At 55.8% G+C, this 22,618-nt stretch overlaps 1 protein-coding gene across 1 annotated transcript in view; it reads right to left on the bottom strand.

Annotated features, from left to right (window-relative positions):
- The window catches only part of NKD1 (NKD inhibitor of WNT signaling pathway 1), an 86,580-nt gene that overhangs the window by 14,784 nt on the left and 49,178 nt on the right, over positions 1 to 22,618 (bottom strand). The window contains exons 4-5 of the mRNA XM_039242081.1: positions 15,040 to 15,106; positions 246 to 352 (exon numbers count right to left, since the gene is read on the bottom strand). Coding sequence (XP_039098012.1) covers positions 246 to 352; positions 15,040 to 15,106 — 174 coding nt within the window. The remainder of the gene's footprint in view (positions 1 to 245; positions 353 to 15,039; positions 15,107 to 22,618) is intronic.

Raw genomic sequence — 22,618 nt, forward strand, 5'->3', positions numbered from 1 at the left:
CCAGATCGCCGGCCACAGCCCAGCGGGAGCCTCTGGCCCTCATCCCGCACTGCACGGCGAGGGGCCAGGGCCACGAGGGGTGGCCACAGAGTCCCCAGAAGCGGCAGGACACGCCTCCCACAGAGGGCCACTGTCCACACGGGAGGTGAAGGGCCTTCACGCCCGGATGGGCCTCAGTCTCCCTCCTCGAGAAGTACAGCCGTGGGGAGAAAACCCGCCTCCCCACACCAGGAAGGGAAACTTACTTCAAATTTCAGCTGCTTCTTGGAGCCCGGGCAAGATTCACTCGTCTTCTCCTTCCTCTTCTCGTCTGCACTGGCCAGCCCGTCTGTCTTCTCGGGAGGCAGGGCCACTGCGGGGACAGCACGGGCGAAAGCATGAGGACAGTCCCCAGCTGGGCCTTGGGGCCACCGTGCCCACCGGGGCTTTGTTCAGGGGACCGTGGGGGGGCCCACATCCGTCCCGCCTCTGTGCTGGAGTCCAGACCACTCGGTGCTCATGAGGCCCTGGTGCTGTCCCGGGCCGCCCGAGGGGACAGCCCTCCCAGGATGCATCCGTGCCAGGCACTCAGATTACCGCGTGGGGCCTCCAAGGGCCCCATCCTCTGCGCCAACTCTGCAGCTCAGATAAGCAGCCTGCAGCCCGCCAGGGCAGCGTCAGACCGGAGAGGGGGCTCGCAGGCCATGGCCGCTTGCCGCACACACTCACTGCCTTCGCTGCTGACACCCCGGCCGCCTGCCCGTGCCCAGCACTGGTGTGTGGTCAGCAGAGGGAGGGACACAGGCGGCGTGTCGCTCTCTCAGCTGGGAGGTTAGTCTCTGCCCTGGCCCGGAGCCTTCTGACATTATGTGTGACCTGGGGAGGGTCACGGAGCGCATCCAGACACCTCAGCACGCCTGCCCAACTGTAAAACGTGGATCATAACAGTCCCCTCCCCAGAGGATTCTCATGTGGATTTCAGGAGTATGGCTAAGAATGGCCAAGGGCCTGGGGGCAGCACACAGGGTCCTAGCCATTAGCAGTAACGGGGGATGACAACCCCCCCCCCATGACGACTCAGTCTCTTGGGAATCGGCACAGCTGGTAGCTAAGTTTTCTCAAAAGTGAGGCTTTTGGAATACAAAAAAAACACGGACGCATCATATCAAACACAGGCAGCAGGACGGAGAGGGAGGAGCTGAAGATAAGGACACTCTGGTCACCAGGCCAGACAGGCGGGGACAGGAAGGCCATGGCGGCCACGGACTGACCTGGCTTCATCCGCAGCTCCCCTCCCGGCTGGGCCTGTGTGCCCTCATCTCTCAGTTCACTCCGGGCACACCCAGAGAGATGCAGGGAGCCCCCCTGGCCCACAATGCCTCCACAGCAAGACAACGATTCCCTAGAGCTGTCAAGGGTCCAGGTGGTGACCCAGTCTCCATCACAGACCCCGGCTCCCTTCCAGGGCTGACACAGAACGCAGCTGAGGAGGATAAACCTAAAGGGAGATCCAGCTCCTCAGTGGCCTCCAGGCAGGGGACACTGGATGGGCAAGGTGACTGATGCTGGCCCTCCTGGTACAGTGGATGAAGCCAGGTCCTGCCCTCCCTGCTCCTCCAAGAGCAAACACTGCAATGGCCAGGAGGTGTGCCACTCCAGGGCGACCCGAGCCCCGGGGCCATCAAGCGGACAATCGGCCAGTGACCCAAAGACAGCCGAGCACACAGCCCGGGCCGCCCTGACTCCCCCAAACTGGGGTCCCGCTGGGCCAGACCAGCTGCCATCACGGGACCAGACAGGGTACAAAGCAAAGTCACTTCTACAAGGCAACAGGGAAGTAGGCACTGCCATCACCTCTATTTAAAAGGCGGCAAAAAGGTCTAGCGGCTTGTCTGAGTGAGTCGGAGAGCTGAGTGTCTCTCCATGCCCAGCTGTCTGCTCTAGGAGCCGCCAGCAGCTGCAGGGGGTGCAGCTGAGCTGGACGGGAGTGTCCTGGTTGAGGGGACTGATATTCTGGGTCCATATCCTGACCCTGCTGCTGACTGGCCTGGGCAACTTTTTTTTTTTTTTTTTTTACAAACAGTTTATTGCCAAGTTAGTTTCCATATAACACCCAGTGCTCATCCCCACAAGTGCCCTCCTCCATGCCCGTCACCCCCACACACACCCATCTGCCCTCAGTTTGTTCTCAGTATTCAAGAATCTCCCATGGTTTGCCTCTCCCCCTCCCCCACTATTTACCCCCTTCTTCTCCCCCATGGTCCTCCGTTAAGTTCCTCCTAATCCTCCTATACGTGCAAACATATGGTAACTGTCCTTCTCTGCCTGACTTATTTCGCTCAGCATAACACCCTCAAGGTCCATCCATGTTGCTACACATGGCCAGATTTCATTGTTTCTCATTGCCATGTAGTATTCCATGGTATAGATAAACCACATCTTCTTGATCCATTTGTCCGTTGATGGACACTTAGGCTCTTTCCATGTTTTAGCTATTGTGGAGAGTGCTGCTATGAACATTGGGGTACATGTGCCCCTATGCATCAGCACTCCTGTATCCCTTGGGTAAATTCCTAGCAGTGCTATTGCTGGGTCATAGGGGAGTTCTATTGTAAATTTAATGAGGAACCTCCACACTGTTTTCCAGAGGGGCTGCACCAGTTTACATTCCCACCAACAGTGTAGGAGGGTGCTCGTTTCTCCACATCCTCATGGCCTGGGCAACTTTGGGTAAGGCAATGGACGTCTCTGGATCTCAGTCTTCTCGTGTGTAAAATGGTGATGAAATGGTTTCTTCCTCACAGTGAAAAGAGTACACACTTAGCACCGTGGCTTACAGGCAATAGGTGCTCGGTAAATGCTGGCTTTTGCAAAAGATGGAGAGGAGCCACGATCCCAGCTGATAGCCCAGATCCAAATGCTCCTCCTCACCCCCAAACCACCCCCCTGGAGAAGCCATGGTGCTCTCCTGACCTACAACATCTTCTATTCAGCCCCCCTGCGGGGGTCTGTGGGGGTCGGGGAGAAGAAAAAGAAAGGAAAACAAAGGCCAGCCCCATCTTCAAAGCCGCAGCCTCCCTCCACAGAGGTCCTGGCTGGAGATGTAAGCCAGCCAGGCTTATCGAAGCCAAACTTCAAGTTCAAAGAGAAGTTATCAGAAAACCACCTTCAGGTTCAACATTGCCTTTCAAGTTCCACTTGATAAAACCCAAAGAAAAGAAACCTCTGTCCTTGCTCTCTCTTTTTCTGGAGCACCCCTCCCCACATACAGGTCTTCCTCACCTCCCCTCCTCTCTCCTCACCCGGGGCGGGAGGGTGGAAAACGTGCCCCCCCACTGCTCACCCTCTTCCTGTGTCTTCTCCAAGGACGAGTGTGGTCCGGATTGTCTTCTCTTCACCAGGGGGTCCCTCATCCCATCCCAGCTCAGAAAACCACCTGGACACCCATGGGGCTGGCTACCGACGGGCAGTAACTGGGAGTCACCCTGCCCCGGAGCCCTGGGGACTGTGAACAGGGACAGTCAGCACCCTCTGTCCCCACCAAAGGCCCTGCACCCGGCTACTGCCCCTGCCCAATGGCCAGAGGAGGCACCAGAGAGCTGGTCCGAAAGCCTGGTGGACCCCAGTGCCAGAAGCAGGGACTGGGACTCGGGGTCCTGCTTCCACACCCACACGTGAACCCTCTCAAGCCAAACAACATCACCCAGCACCCGCCTCGCCACCCCTGGGCAGAATAAGCTGCCCTCTGTCCATCGCCCCCTGGGCTTGTGGGCACTCACAGCAAGGGTAGAGGGTGCTCACCTCGGGCCACCAAGGTCCCACCAACCAGCAAAGACAACAGCATTTTTGTCGAGATGGGCTTTGGCTCCAGATTTCTAGCCCCTCCTCTGTCTCTTACTTCTGTTCAGCCCAGCGGACTTTTGGGGGACATAATTTGAGAGGGACTTTGATCACTCTTTAATCAATCACAGTAACAAGAGGTGATGCTACTAACTTGAAAGAAGAAAGGCGTACTGGAGGAAAGGTAGGAAAAGAAGGAAGGAAAGGGATGGACTAAGGAGGAAAGCAAAGCCTTCAAGTTCAAAGGCCCGCAGTCTGGGTTTATATTCTGGGTCCATATTGCCTGTGAAGGACCTTTGGATGATAGAGCAGGGGCTGGGAAGCTATGCCCTATGAGCCAAACTCAGCCCACCCACTGCCTGTTTTTGTAAATAAAGTTTTATTGGGACAAAACCATGCTCAAATGCACTGTGTAGGGCTGCTTCATTCTACAACAGCAAATTTCAGGAGTCACAACAGAGACTGTAGGGCCCATAAAGGCTTAAAAGATGTCCTCTCCTGGCCCTTTACAGAAAAGATTGTGGGGGCACCTGGGTGGCTCAATAGTTAAGTGTCTGACTCTTGACTTCCGCTCAGGTCATGATCCCGCAGTTCGTGAGATCAAGCCCTGTGCTGACAATGAGAAGCCTGCTTGGGATTCTCTTTCTTCCCCTCTCTCTCTGTCCTCCCTTAAAAATTGATCAATCATTAATTTTTTTAAAAAAAAAGAAAAGATTGTGAACTGCACTTAGGTAAATGCAGCCCTTCTTCCCCACTAGGGTACCCAGATAAGCAGGATGCAGGCTGGATTTTGCCTGCTGCTCACCTGCTTAACTGGAAACTCTTGTGCAGTATACAACCTGCCCAACCATACACAGTAGGCATGGAAGAAAGAAAGTGTCAACTCTACTTTCTTAAAACCAATTCTCAGCTCAGATGAGTCTGGGTGTGGTGTGTGGAGCTCCTTCTCTTTGGAAACTACTCCCCGTCCTTCCTCACACCAAGGCTGCGAGGAGCCTGCTGGCTGTGTTTACTAGATGATGGCTCTCTCCCACATTAGCTCCCAACCTGGCATCTCTCCACCCCCAGCAACTGCCAGATTAAATGCATTACTTGACCATCTTCACCCGGCTCCCTTTGATGTTCCCTTCTCAAGCTTCAAAATACCTTTTGGAGGGAGATCAGACAGCATTAAACAGAATTACTAATTAATTAAGCAAAGTTAAATTTTAAACACTGTTTGTTGTGTTAGCCAAAAGCCTGAACAGAACAGACTTTTTTCCTCCACTGAGATCAAAGACAGTCTCTTCCCTGTCCCTCCCCCAGTTTAAAAAGAAGAGGGGGCTGGGGAGGAAGAGAGGGAAAGAAGAGAGTGCAGAGGAGCGCCAGCAAGTGAGGAAAGACCCAAGTGGAGATGATCTTCGGGGGTGATCATGGGGTCTAGACGCCCAGCCCCCACCCCGCACCCACAGTCCCAACGGGGGGGGCATCCACAGCTCATTTGGGGCCGCATGCCGGGAGAGCCACGGTCACTCTCTCAAGACTGTTTAGCCTGGCAAATAGCAGGGACCCAGTGGGCAGGATGGCAAGGCCCACCCAGCCGGGGTGCTGACAGCTGGTGCCGCCCAAACGGTGTGAGACAGGGGCCTTGGAATAAAACATATCCGCCTTTCCGAAGCCCAGCCCTCCCGCAACCCCGCCCTCCCTGGCACCCAGCTAGGACCCGCACCTCCCGGGTCTTCCCCAAGGGGCTTGGGTCATCCGAGAAGCAGGTTATGCGCTGTCCAACTCTGGCGCACTCCGTTCACAGGCTGGACCTCACATGCCTGCAGATTGCTGGTGACAGTTTTCAGACAGCCGGCAGAGAGGCGTCTTGAGGGGGTTCCTTCCTCTAATTTGCACAAATGTGTTTGTTAGGAGCCAAGTGCGGTCTGTCCCCATGCGGACTAGCACTTCATTCTGCACGGTCTGATCCGGGGTCTCCTGATAGCTTCGCAGGAGACTGTCACATCCCAGCAGCCGGAAGGCAAGTCTCCTGGGGGCCGGGGTCCTGCTGGCTAGTGCCCCTGGGCTGCCCAGAGCACACAGCATGCGCCACACAGGCACAGGGCAGCCATCTCACCCCATGTGCTGAACTGACCAAATCCCACAGGCAGACACGAGAAAGGCTCTGTAACAAACACACCATGAATTCTGGCTTGACTGAGACCGGGACCCGGAGTGAGAAAGGGGAGCATTGAAAGAGGCAGGTCTCTTCTGAATCCCACACTCGGGCTAAAATCCAAACCCTGGATGATACCAGCAAACGCCAACTTACTTTACCGCCATCCAGAAAGGCCTGGTGGATAGTCGACTTTGGAAGCAGGGGACAAGTTTGAAAGACACCTATGACCGCCTTGGCCCCGCCAAAGACCAGAAACTACTAACGGTCAAAGGCATGGCCCCCTTAGCCCGTTCTTCCCAGTCGATACGACGTAAGACTTAACGCAAGCCAGTTTCCCTGCTGAGATTGGACACCCGCCCCAATGTCCCCACAGGGCTTTCTCAATTGTCCACGTACGGATGACCTGCCGTGAATATTTTAGTCTCGGGGCAGCTCGCCAGGATGCTTGTGACTCCCCAGCCCTCCACCAGCAGCTGCTAGAGGGAATGCAGATGAATTTTAATATTAGCCTATGCCAAATATAATTAGGCGGGTAAATCTGCTGCCAGTAAAAAGAGAAAGGTATCGGATGTACATTCCAGGCCAAATGGTTTCTTGCATTATCTGCACGAGGCTCTCCTCACGGAACGAGGGCCCTACAGACACACAAATCGGTCTGTCAAAGAGCACGGCGGTGGGCTGGTCAAGTTAGTGGGTGCGTGCGTTATTCCATGAGGGCCCCTAAATAACACAGGCAGGGTGGGTGGCTGCGTGGATCTGACCGAAGAGGAAACGAAACTCGAAAAGCAAACTGGATCAAGCCATTTCCCCACTGACAATGACCTGCCTGCTGCAGTCTCTCAGCCCTGTCTCCCGAAGGAATTGCTTTCCAGGTTTTGACCCGGCCGTGCTCTCATGCTGTTATCCCTACCAAGAACACTTGTCCTGGCCCTCCAGCTCCCGCTCATCCTTTGGGTCCTGAGCTTAGGCCTTCCGAACCTGGGAGAAGGTGTCTGCATACCCCAAGGGGCCAGGTTAGGGTTCCCTACTCAGTTAAGACTCTCTTACACCGCCGTTATCATTACTTGGACAATTCTAGCTTCCCGCTGTAGCCCCAAAGTACAGTACAGCGCCTGTCATACCACATCGAGGGGCGTCAACATCATCGTCGTCATCATTATCAAAACAACAGTTAGGAGCATCACCAGGATTTGAACCCAGAAGGTTCTAGAAACAGAAGAACTAAAAGCCTAGTTTCCTGGCTCCCCAGTCACTGGTCCCTCCACTCTGTCACATAATAGTGGACACCTGTCCCCGCCTGTCTTGCAACCATGCTCCCCTTCTGAGAATAGCATCGGGGCTTCCTCTGGTGGCCGCCCCCCCTCCCATCTCAGTCCACGTGGTTTATGAAAAGCTGTTTCGACTCCAGCTTCGAGGGTGCACCCAGCACCCAGACCCGACGTGGTGTGTTTCATCCTGACAGCCGCTGTGGCCGCTCCCTTGGTCGGTACCGAGGGAGAGTTCATCCTGAAGTCAATGGAGCAGAAGCTTGTGGGCCCCTCAGCTGCACGGGCCCTAAGCAACGTGTTCACATGGTCGTTTGGTTTTCTGACAGTCCGTTACCATCGCTGTCTCTTCCTGTTCTGACTTCCGTACCTCCTTCTCGTGTCATACAGTGTTGGAGTGAACACAAGCATTTCTGGAATTGAGCTGGGGCGGTGGGGGGAGGGGTGAGTTGGAGATATACGTATTGAGGTTTAGTGGGATAGATACATAATTTGGCTCAAAGGCATAAAAAGAATTGTATAAAAGAATAAGTCAAAAAAAGAATCATGTATTCTTTTTCTTATAAAAGGCCCCCAAACCTGGATATGCTTTAGGTCCCACAAAACCTAGACCCACCTGTGCCAGCAAAGTGAGCATCAAACTTTTGCAAGACTTACTGAGAGGTGGGAGCTCTCTTTCACCTGTGATGGCTGAGCTTCATAGGATGTGAGCGCCCAGAGCTGGGCGGCCATCCTTCCCACCTTACCAGGAGAGGCCAACAGATGGGCAGAGGGCATAGGTGACAGAGGGGGAGGGGGAGGGGAAGGGAGGAAAGCAGGGAGTGTGTGTGTGTGTTGATGACACAGGGAGGGGGAGGAAGGCAGGGAGTGTGTGTGTGTGTGTGTGTGTGTGTGTGTGTGTGTGTTAATGACATGGCGAGGGGAAGGAAGGCAGGGAGTATGTGTGTGTGTTGATGATATGGTTTGAGCTTCTGGATCCAGCCGGCCCTTTTGGGGCCAGATCCACCCTAGGAATTTTCAATATCATGAGCCAAAGCTTCAGCGAATTTGGGTTGAGTGTCAAAAGAACCCAGAGAATCCTGACATAACTATCCATCACTCTGAGCCCCTGCTTGTCATGGAAAACCACCACCATCGCCAAAACGGGAATTGACATGATGCAGCATTCTCCGAGGGAACTTCTGGCACTTTCCACCAGCGGGTGTCTACCCCTTCCTGAGACCAGAAATGCCAGCCAGGGTGTTTTCCTTCACTATCCGGCCTCCCCAGGGTGCATTTTACCATAGGGAGATTTTATTTAAGGACCGGTTATGACTAAGGGGAAAGAGGAGAGGAAAAAAGAAAAAAAAGAAAAAAAACAAGCCCTTCCCAACAAATAGCATTCTGGCCTTTTCCGTCATCAGAGCATAAGGTTGATGGCCACTCTGCTTTGAGGTCTGACTAGGCTTGAGACGAAACATCTGTTCAGGGAGGGAGGGGGGGAATGCCTTGAGAGGGAGCAGGAACGAGAAAAAAAGCCTTTTTGGGCTAAAAATACCATGTCCCTTCCACTCGCCCTCCGTCCCCGCCCGAGTTAAAACATGTGATGAAATCCAACTTTTAAAACCTCACCCCGAGCTACTTGAAACTACTAAGGCCTCCTCAGTGTCTGACACAAGTCAGAATTCCCACTTTCCAGCTGAGCTTTTACGAAGGGCGGGCTTGAGAGTGCGGCTGTCGCGGCCATCGCCGGGCTACGGGAGGACTGCCGCCTGGCCCATACTCGCAGGGGTACAGGCTCTGGGCTGAGACGCGCAGCCAGGGGTTGTGGCCCGCCTGCCCCCTGTCGGGGGGCCCGCTGCTCACCGGTCGTGTCCTTTTCCCCTCGGGCTTCCGAGAGCCACTGGCCAGCCCCGCCGACTGACTGGCCCTGCCTGGGAGCCATCTGTGGCAACGTCCTTAGAAGTCCCCTCTCCCACTCTCTCCCGCTCTCTCTCCCCCCCCAGCTGCTCCCTGACCTCCAGACTCCGTGTCCAGCTGTCTACTGGACACCTCTACCTGGATGTCTAACAGCCATCTTGAATTCAGTATGCCCCCAACAAAAAGTCTCCACAATCACCCACCTCAGCCTCCACCTGCCTCCGCCTCCACCCACCTCAGCCTCCACCCCTCAGCCTCCACCCGCCTCAGCCTCCACCCCTCAGCTTCCACCCGCCTAAGCCTCCACCTCAGAAGAGGCACCACCACTGCCCTCAGTCTTTAGGCCGGACATCGAAGGCGAACCCGGGATCCCTTTCTTTCCTTCACCTCCCTCCTCTCTCTCACCCTGACCCCCAGGTACCCCCACTTCTCTCCAGCCCCCCAGCCCCCATGCTGGGTAACACCATGCCCTCTCGCCCGTACCACTGTAATCATGGCCTGTCTTCATAGCCTCCTTCCTCCCCACATGCGGCCCATCCTCCCCAGAAGCCACAAGCACCTGGTTAAAAGAGAAGTCAGAAGCTGGCACGCACCTATGCTTTCTCTTCAAAAGCACCATGTGGCCCAGCCTTGTCCCCAGCAGCTCCTCCTGCCGCACAGGCCTCCTCTGTCTTCCTCCTTAAACCCAAAGTTCCTTCCACCCTGGGGCTCTGCTTGCTCCTCCTGGCTGCTCTCCCCTCTCATCCTCCCATGGCTGGCTCCTTCTCCAGCTGACATGTCACCTCCTCGGAGGGGCCTTGTCACAGTTTACCCCTCACAGGGTTTTACCACTACTAGAAGTGTGCATGGCCGCTCCCTGGATTGTGCAGTCACTACCTGTCTCCCTCAGGTGAGCACACAGAACTCAGCAGGGCCCAACGCCTGCAGCAAATGCTCAAATACTCCCTGAATAAGCAGGAGTGAGAGGCTTGAGCTCCGCTCTCAGTCTGCTCTGTCACCCTGGACAGGTCACGTCCCCTCTCTGGGCCTCAGTTTGCCAACCACAAATAAAAGGGGCTAAAGGCCTCCCCAGGGCTCCTCGGGTCTGTGAGTGGTGGACATATCACATCTGGGTGCCGCCAGGGGGCACCCAGGACCTGCCTGGGTGGCCCAAGGGAGGGGGCTGACTGACTTCATGCTGTTGACTTCATTCTTCCAGTGAGTATTTATTGAGCACCTACAGCATGCCAGACTCTATGTCAGGCACTGGGAGAAGAAGGAGACATTCAGAGATTCTAATAGGATTAAAGAAACTTTGAAAATAGGTCTTCTTTGATCTGGACTGGTGAATAATTATAAACACCAGTTAGTTCCCCTTCTAGAAAAGACCCATAAAACAATAAGACTCACGGCGGCTCACATACCCTGGGCACTTACTAGACCAGGGCCTTCTCTGGGCTTATATAAATGGCCTCACTGTCTTCACCGGAGCCCTAAGGAAGAAGTGCTATGATTAGCCCCACCAAGGAAAATGAAAAACAGAGAAGTGAAGGGATTCACCCAAGGTCACTCAGTGAGTTGTGGTTTAAAGCCAGGCTGCTCTGGGTCTGACTTGCAAGTTCCTAAACAGTTCGAATGATAGGACTTCCTATCCTAAAGATAGGAAGGTACTTCTCATAGATTCCGGGGGGGGGGGGGGGAAGACNCCAATGCTTCCTGTAAAACCAGATGGAAGAGTCCATACTTGGCATCACCAAATGGTGAAAAGCAAACATGACTCACTGAGGTCGACAGCAGATTGGAGGTGGGAGGGGGGGGGGGGGGGGGGGGGGTAAGACAGAGTTCAGGCCCATCCTTAGACAGGTGCCGAGCTCACAGTGGGGCCACTCAGAGACCCCCTGGGCCTCAGTCCCAACACCACGGCCCTGCAGAGCAGGACCAGATATACCCTGGGGCTGGGGAAGTGGGGACCTCAGAGGCCCTGTCAGACCAGACCTGGGCTGTGGTGAGGGAGGCCTGCCCCCCAGCAGCCCTGGGTCCTAGAGGGAGGGCCTGGGCGCCCAGGGCGAGGGGCCACCTGACTCCCTCGCACTGAGGGTTCCTTTACGGGCGATCTGCGGAGTCAGCTTTCTGCACATGCGGGCAGACTGCTCTCGGCCTGCTTTCACCCCCAAGCGGAGGTTGGAAGACAGGAAACTGACACGGCGTTGGGGTCCGTTCACAGATACGGGAGGGTGAGGGGCAGAGGTGAATCAAGCCCCTGGGAGGGGCGGGGACAGCCCTAGGTGGAAGGGAGAGAGGGGACTATAGCGAAGGGGCCTGTGGTCATTTATAGGTCTTTCCCTTCCCAAGGACCCAGAGCGGAAGCCGCACCCTGTGCTGAGTGGAGAGGACACCCCCAAACAGAGCGATCCGGAGAGGGGGGGCATTCAGGGTAACACGGGGCTGCCGAACAGGTGTGGCACCAATCTGCACTCAGGCCACAAGCCATACCACCTGTCCTGCGGCCCAGCAGGGGAGGTAGGGAAGCCAGGTGGGTGCCAGCGGCAAGTGTGGGGCTCACCCTCCCCCGTGCTCAGACCCCTGCTGGGCCAGCAGGTGGAGGGTCCCTCTCCCCTCCTACCCTGGAAAGCCAGCCGCGTGTCCGCCCCCGCCACGCCCAGCCAGCGCTCCGAGCTTGGGACTTCTGATGTTTACTTTGTTCTCTGCACAGTTCAAAAGGAGCTCGGCAGCCCCGCACCAAGCCCAGACTTAATCTGCCGTCCCCCGAGCTCCCAGCTGGCCAGTTAAGGCGGTTAAGATGCTGGATTAGGGCCGGCTTTACAGAACAACGCAGGAGCTAAAGCCTTCCTCTCCTGGGATGGCTAAAAGACTTCTTTTTATCTTCACGCCTCAGATGGCCTTTTTTCTCCCTTAAACAACCCTCCAGCCCGCCAAGAGGCAATGAACTTGGCCAACAGGAAGACAAAGGAGAGATTCAGGACTGAGTGTGCTCTCCCTTGGCCGGTGGCACAGAGAGATGCCGCAGGCCAGGTGGATGCTTCTGCGGGGCCGGGACTCAGCCGCACCTGCTTGCACCAGGCAGAGCCGTCCAGGGCCACGTCCCCGGTTCTGGGCCATGCGGCCTCCGGCCTCCGCACCGAGGGTGACCGTGGCACCCCAGACAGGCCCAGCATCCTTCCCAAGGAGCCCCAGGGCCACGCGGGCAGCCCAGGGGCAAACCGGAGCAGCCTCACTCTTAACGATTTCATCGCTCCCACTTTTTACTTCTCTTGTTCGTCTCAGTTCGTCCTTCCCGTGAAAGTTTCAACACTCATCACAGTTAGGACTACAGTGCTCCTTGTGCACGCTTTCCAATTTTTGTATCCTTCTCCCATTTCCAAACGGAGCTACTGTGTCTGTGTGCCGAGGCCTCCAGCTACTCAGTAATATGCACACAGCACACACTCGGGTATGCAAGGAAATACGGAGCACTGCTTCGGGCCCTTTTTTACATAAAACAGACTGGGACAAGCTGCACCTTTCTGCGACCTGATGTGTTTTGTATGTTCTGCTTGTGTTAGCTGTTGTTTGAAGAAAGAGCCTGAAAATCCTGACCACCAACAACTTAGTCCACCCCCTGGTTGGGAAACTGAGGCAGGATAGTGGCTTGAACCCCCTCCCCTGTCAGCGGTGGCACCAATGTGTCTGGACATCATCAGTAACCAGCAAGGTGCCCAGGCTGCCCTTCAAGCCCACGGATGCAGCGAGGGGGGGGGGCATGGGGTCACACTGAGTGATGCCAACCTCACACTGTTTCCCCCAACAGGAGCTGGGACCCCCACGCACCTCACATTCATCCCTCATCTATCAACCAATGTTTGTAGGTGCCGACCCCCCATGCCGAAGGGGTTCATTCTCCCTGCGGGGAGCCCACAGCCTCCGTGCACCCACGGATTCCAGTTCTACATCCCTACTCATCATGTTACAGAGGGCGAGGGGGCCCAGAGCTGGGGGGACCTGGCCATGACCCACAGCAGGCCACTACCAGAGCTGGGAGGGGAGCGAGGTCTATGCGCTCCTGGGCCTGGAGCATTCCTTCTACTTCATTACAGCAGCACGCTTGCTCTGGATGCAGACGTCAGAGGGAAGTGGGGTCCATGGGCACGCCATTTCATGTCTTATTGAAGGCAAAGACTTCTCATTTGAAATCAATTACATGGTTTCAAACTGAGCCTCAATGGACAAAGAACTGCCTTGTTTTGAGCAGTAAGTAGAGGCTCAACAAATGATGGGTAGATAGAAAGACAGCTGATGACTGGAGGATAGTTCAGTGGAGGAAGGGATGACTGAATCCATCCATGGGTGGAGGATGGATCATGGAGTGATAGACAAGAGCTGGCTGGCTGGGGGACAGGGGACAGGAGAGTAGGAAGAAGAGTGAAAAGGCGACGGACAGACGGACGGATGGATGGACGGATGGATGGATGGGGCATAGACCAGTGGGTGGGTGAGTGACAGTGAGTGAAAGAACAGACAGATGAGTGGACTATTTGGTGGTGGGATGGGTAGCGAATGGGTGATGGGCAGAATAAGTGGAGGGATAGGTGAACAAGAGAAGGAACGTGCTAATGAGTTACGGTGCAAATGAACAACTGAATACATAACAGGAGTGAGTGCCCGTGTAATCAATGTCTGGGATCACCCCGATCCCCAGGACTTACACCCTGCAGGCCCTTATCTGACTCCCCAGATCTCTAGGCACCAACTCCTGACATCTCTCTCCATGGAGCCAAAGATGACAGCTGAGGCCGGAGGGGAGCCCAGGAACGAGAGACTCAGAGCTGTGGAGCCCCTGCGTGCGGCCACCAGATGGGCAGGCAAGCACGCTCCGGGGAAACACCCCCCACCGGCCGGCACAAGGCCGCCCATCCCCGGGACTCCCCACCCTTGATTCAGGACCTGCTCGCATTTGAGAAAAGTCTGACAGATGCCTGGGTCCCAGCCTGCCTCCAGCTCTTGGGCAACTGAGTGCATCTCTAAACAGTGCTTCTCAAAGTGCACAAGCCACCTGGGGGGACTCTTAGAGTGTAGACTGGATCCAGCAGGCCTGGGGCTGAGCCAGGTACCCTACGTTTATGACAGCTGTCAAGCTGGCAGTGGCCCTAGCCCTCAGGTCTGGCCCAGGCTCCCCTCGAGAAACCCCTGGTAATGTCTGCCCTCCTCTCAAGGCCCCGCAGGGGCCCCCAGGCCTAGAGCCCCGAGACCCTCACCCCTCAGCTCTCCTACGGGCTGCCTGTCCTCACCTCAGCAGTGAGATCCCCACTATCCTAAGGCTTCCCCAGTTCAGTGATTCTCTTCTCAGATTCAGAGTATAACACGGAGATGCTATCCCACTTCCCAAATGCATCCAATCAATGCCCTGTGCTCAGCGCCGACTCGGGGAGTGCAGCAGGGAGAGGGGTCCCATCCCCCTTCTGTCAGTGTACAAACAGACTCAGAAAGGTGGCAAGGTTGGGGGACCCATGGCCAGCCGACCCTCTGCTCCAGTGTCTGCACCCTTTCCACAGCAGGTGCTTCCCCTTGAACAAAGACAGAAGCGAGCGGAGAGCGGCCAGCCGGGTGCCTGTGCTCCAGGGGAGCCATGTGAACGGGAAACAGGGACACAGGCGGCCACATGCCTAACACAGGGTGAGGGGCCAACGAGCAGCTACTCTGATCGACCCCTGATGGGAAAGCTGAGCTGCAACGTGTCCACGGCTCCACCGCCAATACAGAGCAGGGCCAGGATGTGAGAAGGGCTACATGCCCTTCTTGCTTCTCAGCCCCATTCACCCCTGCTGGCAGGGTCCCGTCCTCCGCCTGATCTGCAGATTTTTTGGAGGGTACACGGGGCACATGGGGCCCCTTCCCCATTTCACTGCACCCTGGGAAGAGAGCAATGGATTCCAGTACCTTCTAGCCGGAAGTCTTCCTCTTCCTCCTCACTGAGTGTTTCTCTGAAAATTTCGCCCACCAGCTCCTAAAGGAAGACAAAGCAGGGCCATGAAGTAAGAACTGGACAGAGTCAGCCAGGCACCCAGTACTGGGAACGTCGCGAACGCGTGCCCGGCTGGTCACAAGGAAGCCTGGATCCTGCTCTAATTCTTCGGACGGGAATTTAGGTCAACTGAGGGGGATCCTGTCACACTTGAAAAGTGATTTACCACCATGCTTTTCAGGAAGTAACTTTTTCTCAGCTCACTATAAAATACTACACCGGACCACACTTCTCCCTCAGAAATTAAGTTACACCCTCCACCCGGGAAAAAGACAGAGACGAGACGAGAAAATGTCCCTCGTCTATCCCCTAGAGTCGACTTGATGGGCTCAGGACCAAGAAGCTGCCCCCGTGGGCCCCGAGAAGTGATGTCAGTTTGAACCCCTCTCCAGCCGAGGGTCCCAGGTGGGCTGTCTCTGCAGAGGTCGACAAAGAGGGTCTGGTGTGCCCAAGGGGAGGTCTCTACTGCCCTTAACATAAAACCCAATTCTTCAGTATCACATTCAGAAGCCCGCACACTCTGGCTCTGGCTCATGTTCAGACGGGCCTGCCGCAGCTCCCCAGCGTGCACACACCTCCCAGAAACCAGCCCGATCCCGGCACACGCCTTGCCCGGCGCCCCATGGGGGAGTTCAGGACGCCTGGTGGCCCATCCCATGTGGCAGAGATGGTCCCAACCAGCCTGGGCAGGCTGCCATCCAGGTGTGGTCAGAGTAGCCAGAGGAGTTTGGTTGGTCCACAGGCTGGGAAATTTCTGGGATGTCGACAAGGTCCCCCCATCTCACCCCACCCCTGCAGGATGACTAGACACAGAGGAGGCAAGGCCAGCATTTGTCGGACTGTATTTTTTGGTATTCTGTCACTAAGAGTTCTGTGATCTAAAAAGATCGTTGTGAAATTACACAAGAGCCCTTACGGAAGAACCGACTACGGTAATGGACGCTGTGAGTATCCAAGGAGTGGCTTAGGCGACATTCCCCAATTTTCCTCCTATTTAGACCCGGGACTTTTGTTCTACACAAGCATCACATGGATTCGTGTTCCGAGGAACCCACTTTGGGAAATGCCCCTCCTCTGGGGGAAGGACAGGTTTGAGAGGTGACACTGCCTTATCTCTTCAGATGCCACAACAGTGCTGCGGCGGCCCTTCTCAAACCACAAAGTGACAAGCCGTAAAAAAGCCCGAACTCCGCAGCTGTCACCAACTTCTTTTTTTGAAAAAAAGGCGGGGGGGGGGGCAAAGAGAAAGAGACTGTAACCTTCTCCTTGAAAAATTAGAAGGAAAAAAAATTCCTGCACCTCAGATCCTTAACAGAAAAACCAGGGTTTGCTTTGATTAACAAAACAAAAATAACGCTTTGTATATCTGATCTTATCAACTGGACGCAGCTGGAGCGAAGTCCCTTGTTTTGTTTTCTTTCTTCTTTTTTTTTTTAAAGGATCAACAGCTAACATTTTATGGATCAGGGCTGGTGTTCTCCGCTCTCTCTCTCCTTTCAGATCGTTCAGGGGCATCACACACTCTTTCCAACGGGTTGTGAAAATGTGGTCATTCAGACTCCCGGGATCCCACCGGCTTCAAAACCAGGCTACTTGATTCCTGGAGTCGGGATGGCTTCTCCCTCCTCCTCTGCCAATTATCATAATCACCGAACACTTCCCGGGCTTGTAAACTGGCTGTTTGTGTTAACAGCGCCGGAGTTGACAGGGAAGTGGGGAGCTGGTGACAGGGAAGGGACGCGCTCAGGTGGCATCATTAGATGGCTGGGACGTTCCAGCAGCCAATTAGAGCCCATCTTTCATGCCAGAGGAAGACGGATGCCATCTCCCCATAAAGGCTGGCAGGCATCACTTCTTCCCAGGAGCGGGCGGCGGTCTTCGAGGGGGTCAACGGCCCTCTTCATGCTGGGGTCTTCTGGAAAGCGCTCGGTGCTGACCTTGGCCCCCCACCCTGACCACTCCCAGCAAGGTGGCCAGGACCTGCCCGACCCATACTTCTGAGCGCATGTGTCTTCTTAGTGGCAGGCTTGGAGGAGTTTAAAGACTCCGAATGTCACTGCCAACAAAGCAGCCGTCTGGAACCCCGATAACGACGGCTCAGTGTGGATCACGTACTCTGAGAACTGTCTGCGGTGAGGACGAAGCTCTCTGACACAGTAAAGACGCGTCTCTGCATATTAAAGCAGACTGCTGGCAAGCTCCGGGGTCGGCCTCTTCCTGCTAAACCCCACCCCGCCCTGCACAACCCTGTGAGAGCTCCTCGGCACCACAGTCCACTGACATACTGTGCCGTACAGACGCCTGACACTGGCAAAAGTTCGTTTCATCCGCCAAGCCAGGCGGCCCGGGGCCGGTGCCGCACGGAGTCTGCGGCCTTCAAGCTTTGCATCACGAAGCTAGAGGCAAGGCAGTGTTAAGCCAGACACAGGATCACATCCTGGCTCTGTTGCCTCCCTCGCCCTTGGACCAGGCTGGCATTGGCCAGCCACTGCTTTCCTGGGGCCTCAGTCTATTTTCCGTAAAATGGGCACAATGAGAAACCACAGCAACGATAGGACAGCTGACCTTATTGTACGTCTCCTAAGTGCAAGGCACCTTATGAACATATCATCTCCCTCAATCTTTGCCACAGCTCTGCACTTTCCATCTCTCAAGGAATAAACACTCATAAATATGATTTGCAATTTGTGAAGTCAGAGTTATAACTATTGTTATTTCTTTTCTTTTTTTTTTTTTTTTTTTTACAAAGAAAGTGCCTTCAACCCTCCAGGGACATAGGAGACGAAATAATGGTAATGACAGCCACCTGCCTCATTTACCAGGTGCTCCTGGTATACGAGGCACTGACCTGACGGAACCTCCAGAGAATGGGGATCCCAGCAGCCCTGGGTTTAAGTGACAAGGAGGCCCCAAGGGGCCAGGCGAGCGGCTCTGGACCAGCAGTGCAGAGATTGGAGCCCGTTCCCTGAGATGCCTGGCGTGAGCCTGTACAGTGGCGTCAGGGCTCCCGTGGGCATGGGGATGGAGGCGGCCAGAAGTCCGGGCACCTGCCAGGGACCACGGATTGCATTTAAAGAAGTGTAAGGAAAACAGGCTGGCCAGCAGCTCCATGCGTGGTGGCCAAGTACTCCTGTTTGCCCTGCATGACTAGAAGGGCCCACAGCTCCTCCCCGACGGGTTTGGGATTTGGCAGTGCCCTGGCCAGGAGGCCTGCCTGCGAGGTTTGGGGCCAGGTGCTCAGACCCCTCAAGAGCCACGGGCTCCACTAGGAGCCCCGGTGCAGCAGGTGAAGGCAATGGAACCGAAATGGGTCAGACCCTGGTTCAAATCCCAGCTCTGTGTCATACGAGCTGCATCGTGTGGGTAAAAGAACTTTCTCGGCCTTCCCACTTGTACACAGCGATGACAGCACTCACGATGTCTGGGGGCAGGTTGTGAGGATTCAGTAAGCCACGGCATGTAAAGTGCTTAACATTACACCTGATTCCACGATTGAGGCTCATGGCACCCGTAGTTAGTGTTTATTACTTCTTCTTCTACTCTGACTGTCAAATGGCTGCCAGAACATTGCTCAGAGGAGCTCAAAGGCTCACCAGCCCCAACGTGACCTCAAAGACACACTCTCCTACCTGGCGTACTGTTTTTAACGCTTCGCATTTAATCCTCATGGCAATCCTTTGAGCTAGTACCATTATCAGCCCCACTTTGCAGATGAGAAAACTGAGGCCCAGAGAGGTTACATGACTTGCCCAAGGTCACACAGCTAATTCGGTGTCAGAGCCAGATGGAAGGCAGGCCATCTGGCTCCAGAGCCCTCACCCTGTAAGAAGCCCCAGTATGTGCCTTGGGATGCAGTGACTTCCCTGTACTGCTCCTTTGTCTATGCAGCCATCACTCGGCCCCTGGCCCCAGGCCCCTTCTCCTCTGGCCCTCAGGACAGTCAGCCGCAGATGAGGCTCTAAGTTCTGATCAAAGGCCTCCCTGGCTCCCCAGACGTCCCGCTGCACCCAGCCTCATGCCAGGCTGCCCCCTGCCCCGTGGCCAGGCTCGGCGGCCTCTCAGCCCGCAGGCCCCAGCCCCCCGTCCCTTCCACGCCCCGGCACCGCTGTGCCTCTGCCCCACACCGGGCCCCAGGAAGAGAGGCCAGCTCCTCCGGGCGCTGAGTGCAGCCAACACCAACCCAGAGCCCAGAATTGCAGGCATGAGGCCTTATAAGGCCTCCGGGGACGGGAAACCACATCAAAGCAGGGCTTGGGAGCGGGCTGGAGTTCGGTTAGGGTTTTTCCTCTTTGTCTTTGAGACTCATGCTCCTGAGCTTAATATCCCCCCCCCCCCCCGCCCCCCGCCCGCCCCGGCAGTTCTCTGCCAATCTCTCTGTTCTCTAAGAGCTAACAGATGTCGGTGCCACGGGGTTTCAAAGAAAACTCCTGGTGCCCACAGAACACGGCACGACTTACAGATTCCAAGAATGCACAGGGCTGGGACGTGCAGGGGGAGAGAAGGCTGGGAGGCCCGACCCAGCCACCCGGTAACCCTCAGCTCCGAGCAGTCTGCCCTGGAGCTGCCCCAGGAAATTGCTGGCGAGCTCCCTCTTCCCGGAGCCCCGCACAGACGCACAGACGCGGCCAGGCCGGGCGTGCCTGGGGAAGCAGCGCCGTCGGGGGCAGGGATGCTCAGACGGAACCTGCAAACCTGGGAGCCGGGGCCCCGCCCTTGGCCGCTGAGAGGCAGCAAATGCTGCGCTTAAGCTCTCTGGCTCCCACTTTGCTCTTCTGCAAGACACGGATTGAGATGCTAAGAAAGGCGACAAGAAAATGCAGACAAGATACGCATAGTGGGAGAAACCATGCAGGAGCTTTTCTCCTCCTTCTGTAGTGCCCTGCTTTTGCCAAGTGCTCAGAACATTCTCACGTCCTATTCCTGCAAAGGTCTCATGTCCAGTGATTCAATGCCCCAGTGTCAGCCCCGGGACGACATTCTCACGAGAGCAGCGGGGAGGCATGTTTAAGTCCAGTGGTGTTTAGTGTATGATGCTACTTGTCCATCTAAGAAAACACCAGACCCAGTCTCCACGTATCCCCATGGTGACCCCCATGTGGGAGGGACAAGAGACATGGAGAGTGAGAAGCTTCAACTTTCTCAGACGTAGCCTAATTTTTTTTAAACATTTATTTATTCTTGAGAGACAGAGAGAGGCAGAGCATGAGCGGGGGAGGGGCAGAGAGAGAGGGAGACACAGAATCCGAAGCAGGCCCCAGGCTCTGAGCTGTCAGCACAGAACCTGACGCGGGGCTTGAACTCACAAACCGCGAGATCACGACCTGAACCGAAGTCGGATGCTTAACCGACTGAGCCACCCAGGTGCCCCAGAAGTGGTCTAATTTTTAAGACAAGTATATTCATGTATCACCTGCACCATTAAAATCTAATTTAACAAAACCCCACACAAGAACCCACTTTATAAGAAGGACTTGGGTCCCCCCACCCCCCGGAAACTAAGGGACTGGCCCAAGGTCACTTAAGGAGAGAAAGTGGCAGAGCTGGGTTAGAACCCCCAGGCCCCAGGCCCCTTGTCCCTAGAATGGGGCAGCGGGCCAGGATGATGCTTGTGGTCCCCTGGAGAAGAGATCTCCTGGGGCTCCAGCCCCCGTCCCCAGCAGGAATCGAGAGTGGAAGGAAAGTCAGGGCCATCCGCTTTCTGGGCCTCAATGTCCCCATCTCCAACTTGCACCTTAACCTGTGGACCTCTGTTACTTCTGTCCCTGAGAGTCACCCTACCCACAAGAATGGCAGGTCAGAATTTTGGGGAATTACTCATTCCACCCCAACCTATGCAGCATGCAAGGCAGGGCTGTGAGAAAACCACTGGCAAAGGGCCGGGGGTGGGGAGGCGTCTGGGGCCCCAACTCAAGCGACAGGAGACTGGAGGGAAACAGACTCACTCCTCCTGGATATCAGCAGAACTCCACGGCCCGCTTCCAGAAAGAAATGGCACCTCTTCTCCAACCAGTGACCTGTGGAGCAGAGCCCTCTGACCCTCCCCTGAGGACACTGCAGTCACGATGGCCACGTAGCCCCCACTGGGGGCAGGGTTCTGCCTGCCCAGCACCTGTCCCCAAGCTAAACAAACTGGGAGTCCTCCTCCGGGGAGGAGGGGGGAGCTTGGGGAAAAGGAGTCTCCTCTGGTGCCAAGGCTGTGTCTAATCTCATCTCCAGCTGCTTGAGACAGTGTGCCCCAGAAGGGAACTCACAAAAGGACAGAGTGCCCAGGGGGAGGGCACTTGGTTCAAGGCCCTGGGCCAAGTCGTTTCTAGAAGTCAACTCCCCAAGGGCTGGCAACTGGGTCTATTCTGCTCTAGAACAGTGCCTGGTATACAGTGAGCACTCAGTAAGTATCTGTGAGATGAACCCTGGGGCCAGGCCCACTCTCCCCTGTACTTCCTGGGGAGGGAACGGTCACAGAAGCCCCTGAACTGCCCTCATCGCTTATGGCAGCTCGTGGTGGGCTTCTGCCATTTGGCTGCTTAGCTCTGCACCCTCCAGAGCCTTCAGAGCCCAATTACAGTCCCCTAAAACCAGACCCCAAGATCCCAGGCAAGCTCGGAAGCCAGGGGGAAGAAGCAGCCACCACCTGCTAAGCAGTGGGCACCTCCACAGGTACCCCCAGCTGTAGAAGGAAGTGGGGGGCTGAGCAGAAGTGGGGAAGGTGGCTGCAAGGGCTTCCGTTTGCAGAGCTGGCCTGTGTGTCTGGCCTGCGAGGCCCAGGCCTTCAAGACTCTGAAGAAACGCAGCAGTAATTAAAATTCCCAGGATTTCTCCCCGACTGTTTTTATCTGCTCAAGATATAATCCGTCTGTTCCCATTGGCACCCCCTGGCCTCTGCCCCCCCACATCCCAGGGACTCCAGCCTGAGCTGGCTTTCTGGACTCGGGGGAATGCTCATCAGGAAGGCAGACGGTGGTGGGCAGGGGCTGCGACTGCGGGGCTGAGCAGGAAGGACTTCCAACCCGCGGCCTGGCCTTGGGGCCGCCCCATTCCCTTGCTCAAAGCCTCAGGCCCTAGACCCTACAGGGTGCAGACAACTCCCCAATATGGCTCTGCCCGGTCCTGTGATCTGGAGACCCAACTAGCCGTAGGCAGCAACGGGCCAGCAAGGTCCACTTACTGAGCTGTCACCCCGGCAAGCTGTCAGCCTCTACATGCCGTTGTCCCCAATGCCTCCACGACTGGGTCCCACCTGGGCGAGCAGGAATACCGCACATTTTTCTTTAAGTGGGCTCTCCTTCTCTCTTTTTAAAACCTAGTCTTTAAAACCTAGAATTCGTGTGAAACAAACGCAGAGACATTAAAATGCAAGCCACCCACCACCTGTCTCACGCCCCATCCCCCTAGCAGAACACAGCTCACACCTGGGGAACTACAAGGTTTGACGAGCCCAGAGCGGAAGTCCTCTGCCCCTCCCCCACCCCCCGTGATCGGGTCAGTTCCCTGGAC

This window comes from Hyaena hyaena, unplaced genomic scaffold (genome assembly GCF_003009895.1).
Source record: "Hyaena hyaena isolate Hyena2069 unplaced genomic scaffold, ASM300989v1 scaffold_7, whole genome shotgun sequence".
Classification (NCBI taxonomy): Eukaryota; Metazoa; Chordata; class Mammalia; order Carnivora; family Hyaenidae; genus Hyaena; species Hyaena hyaena.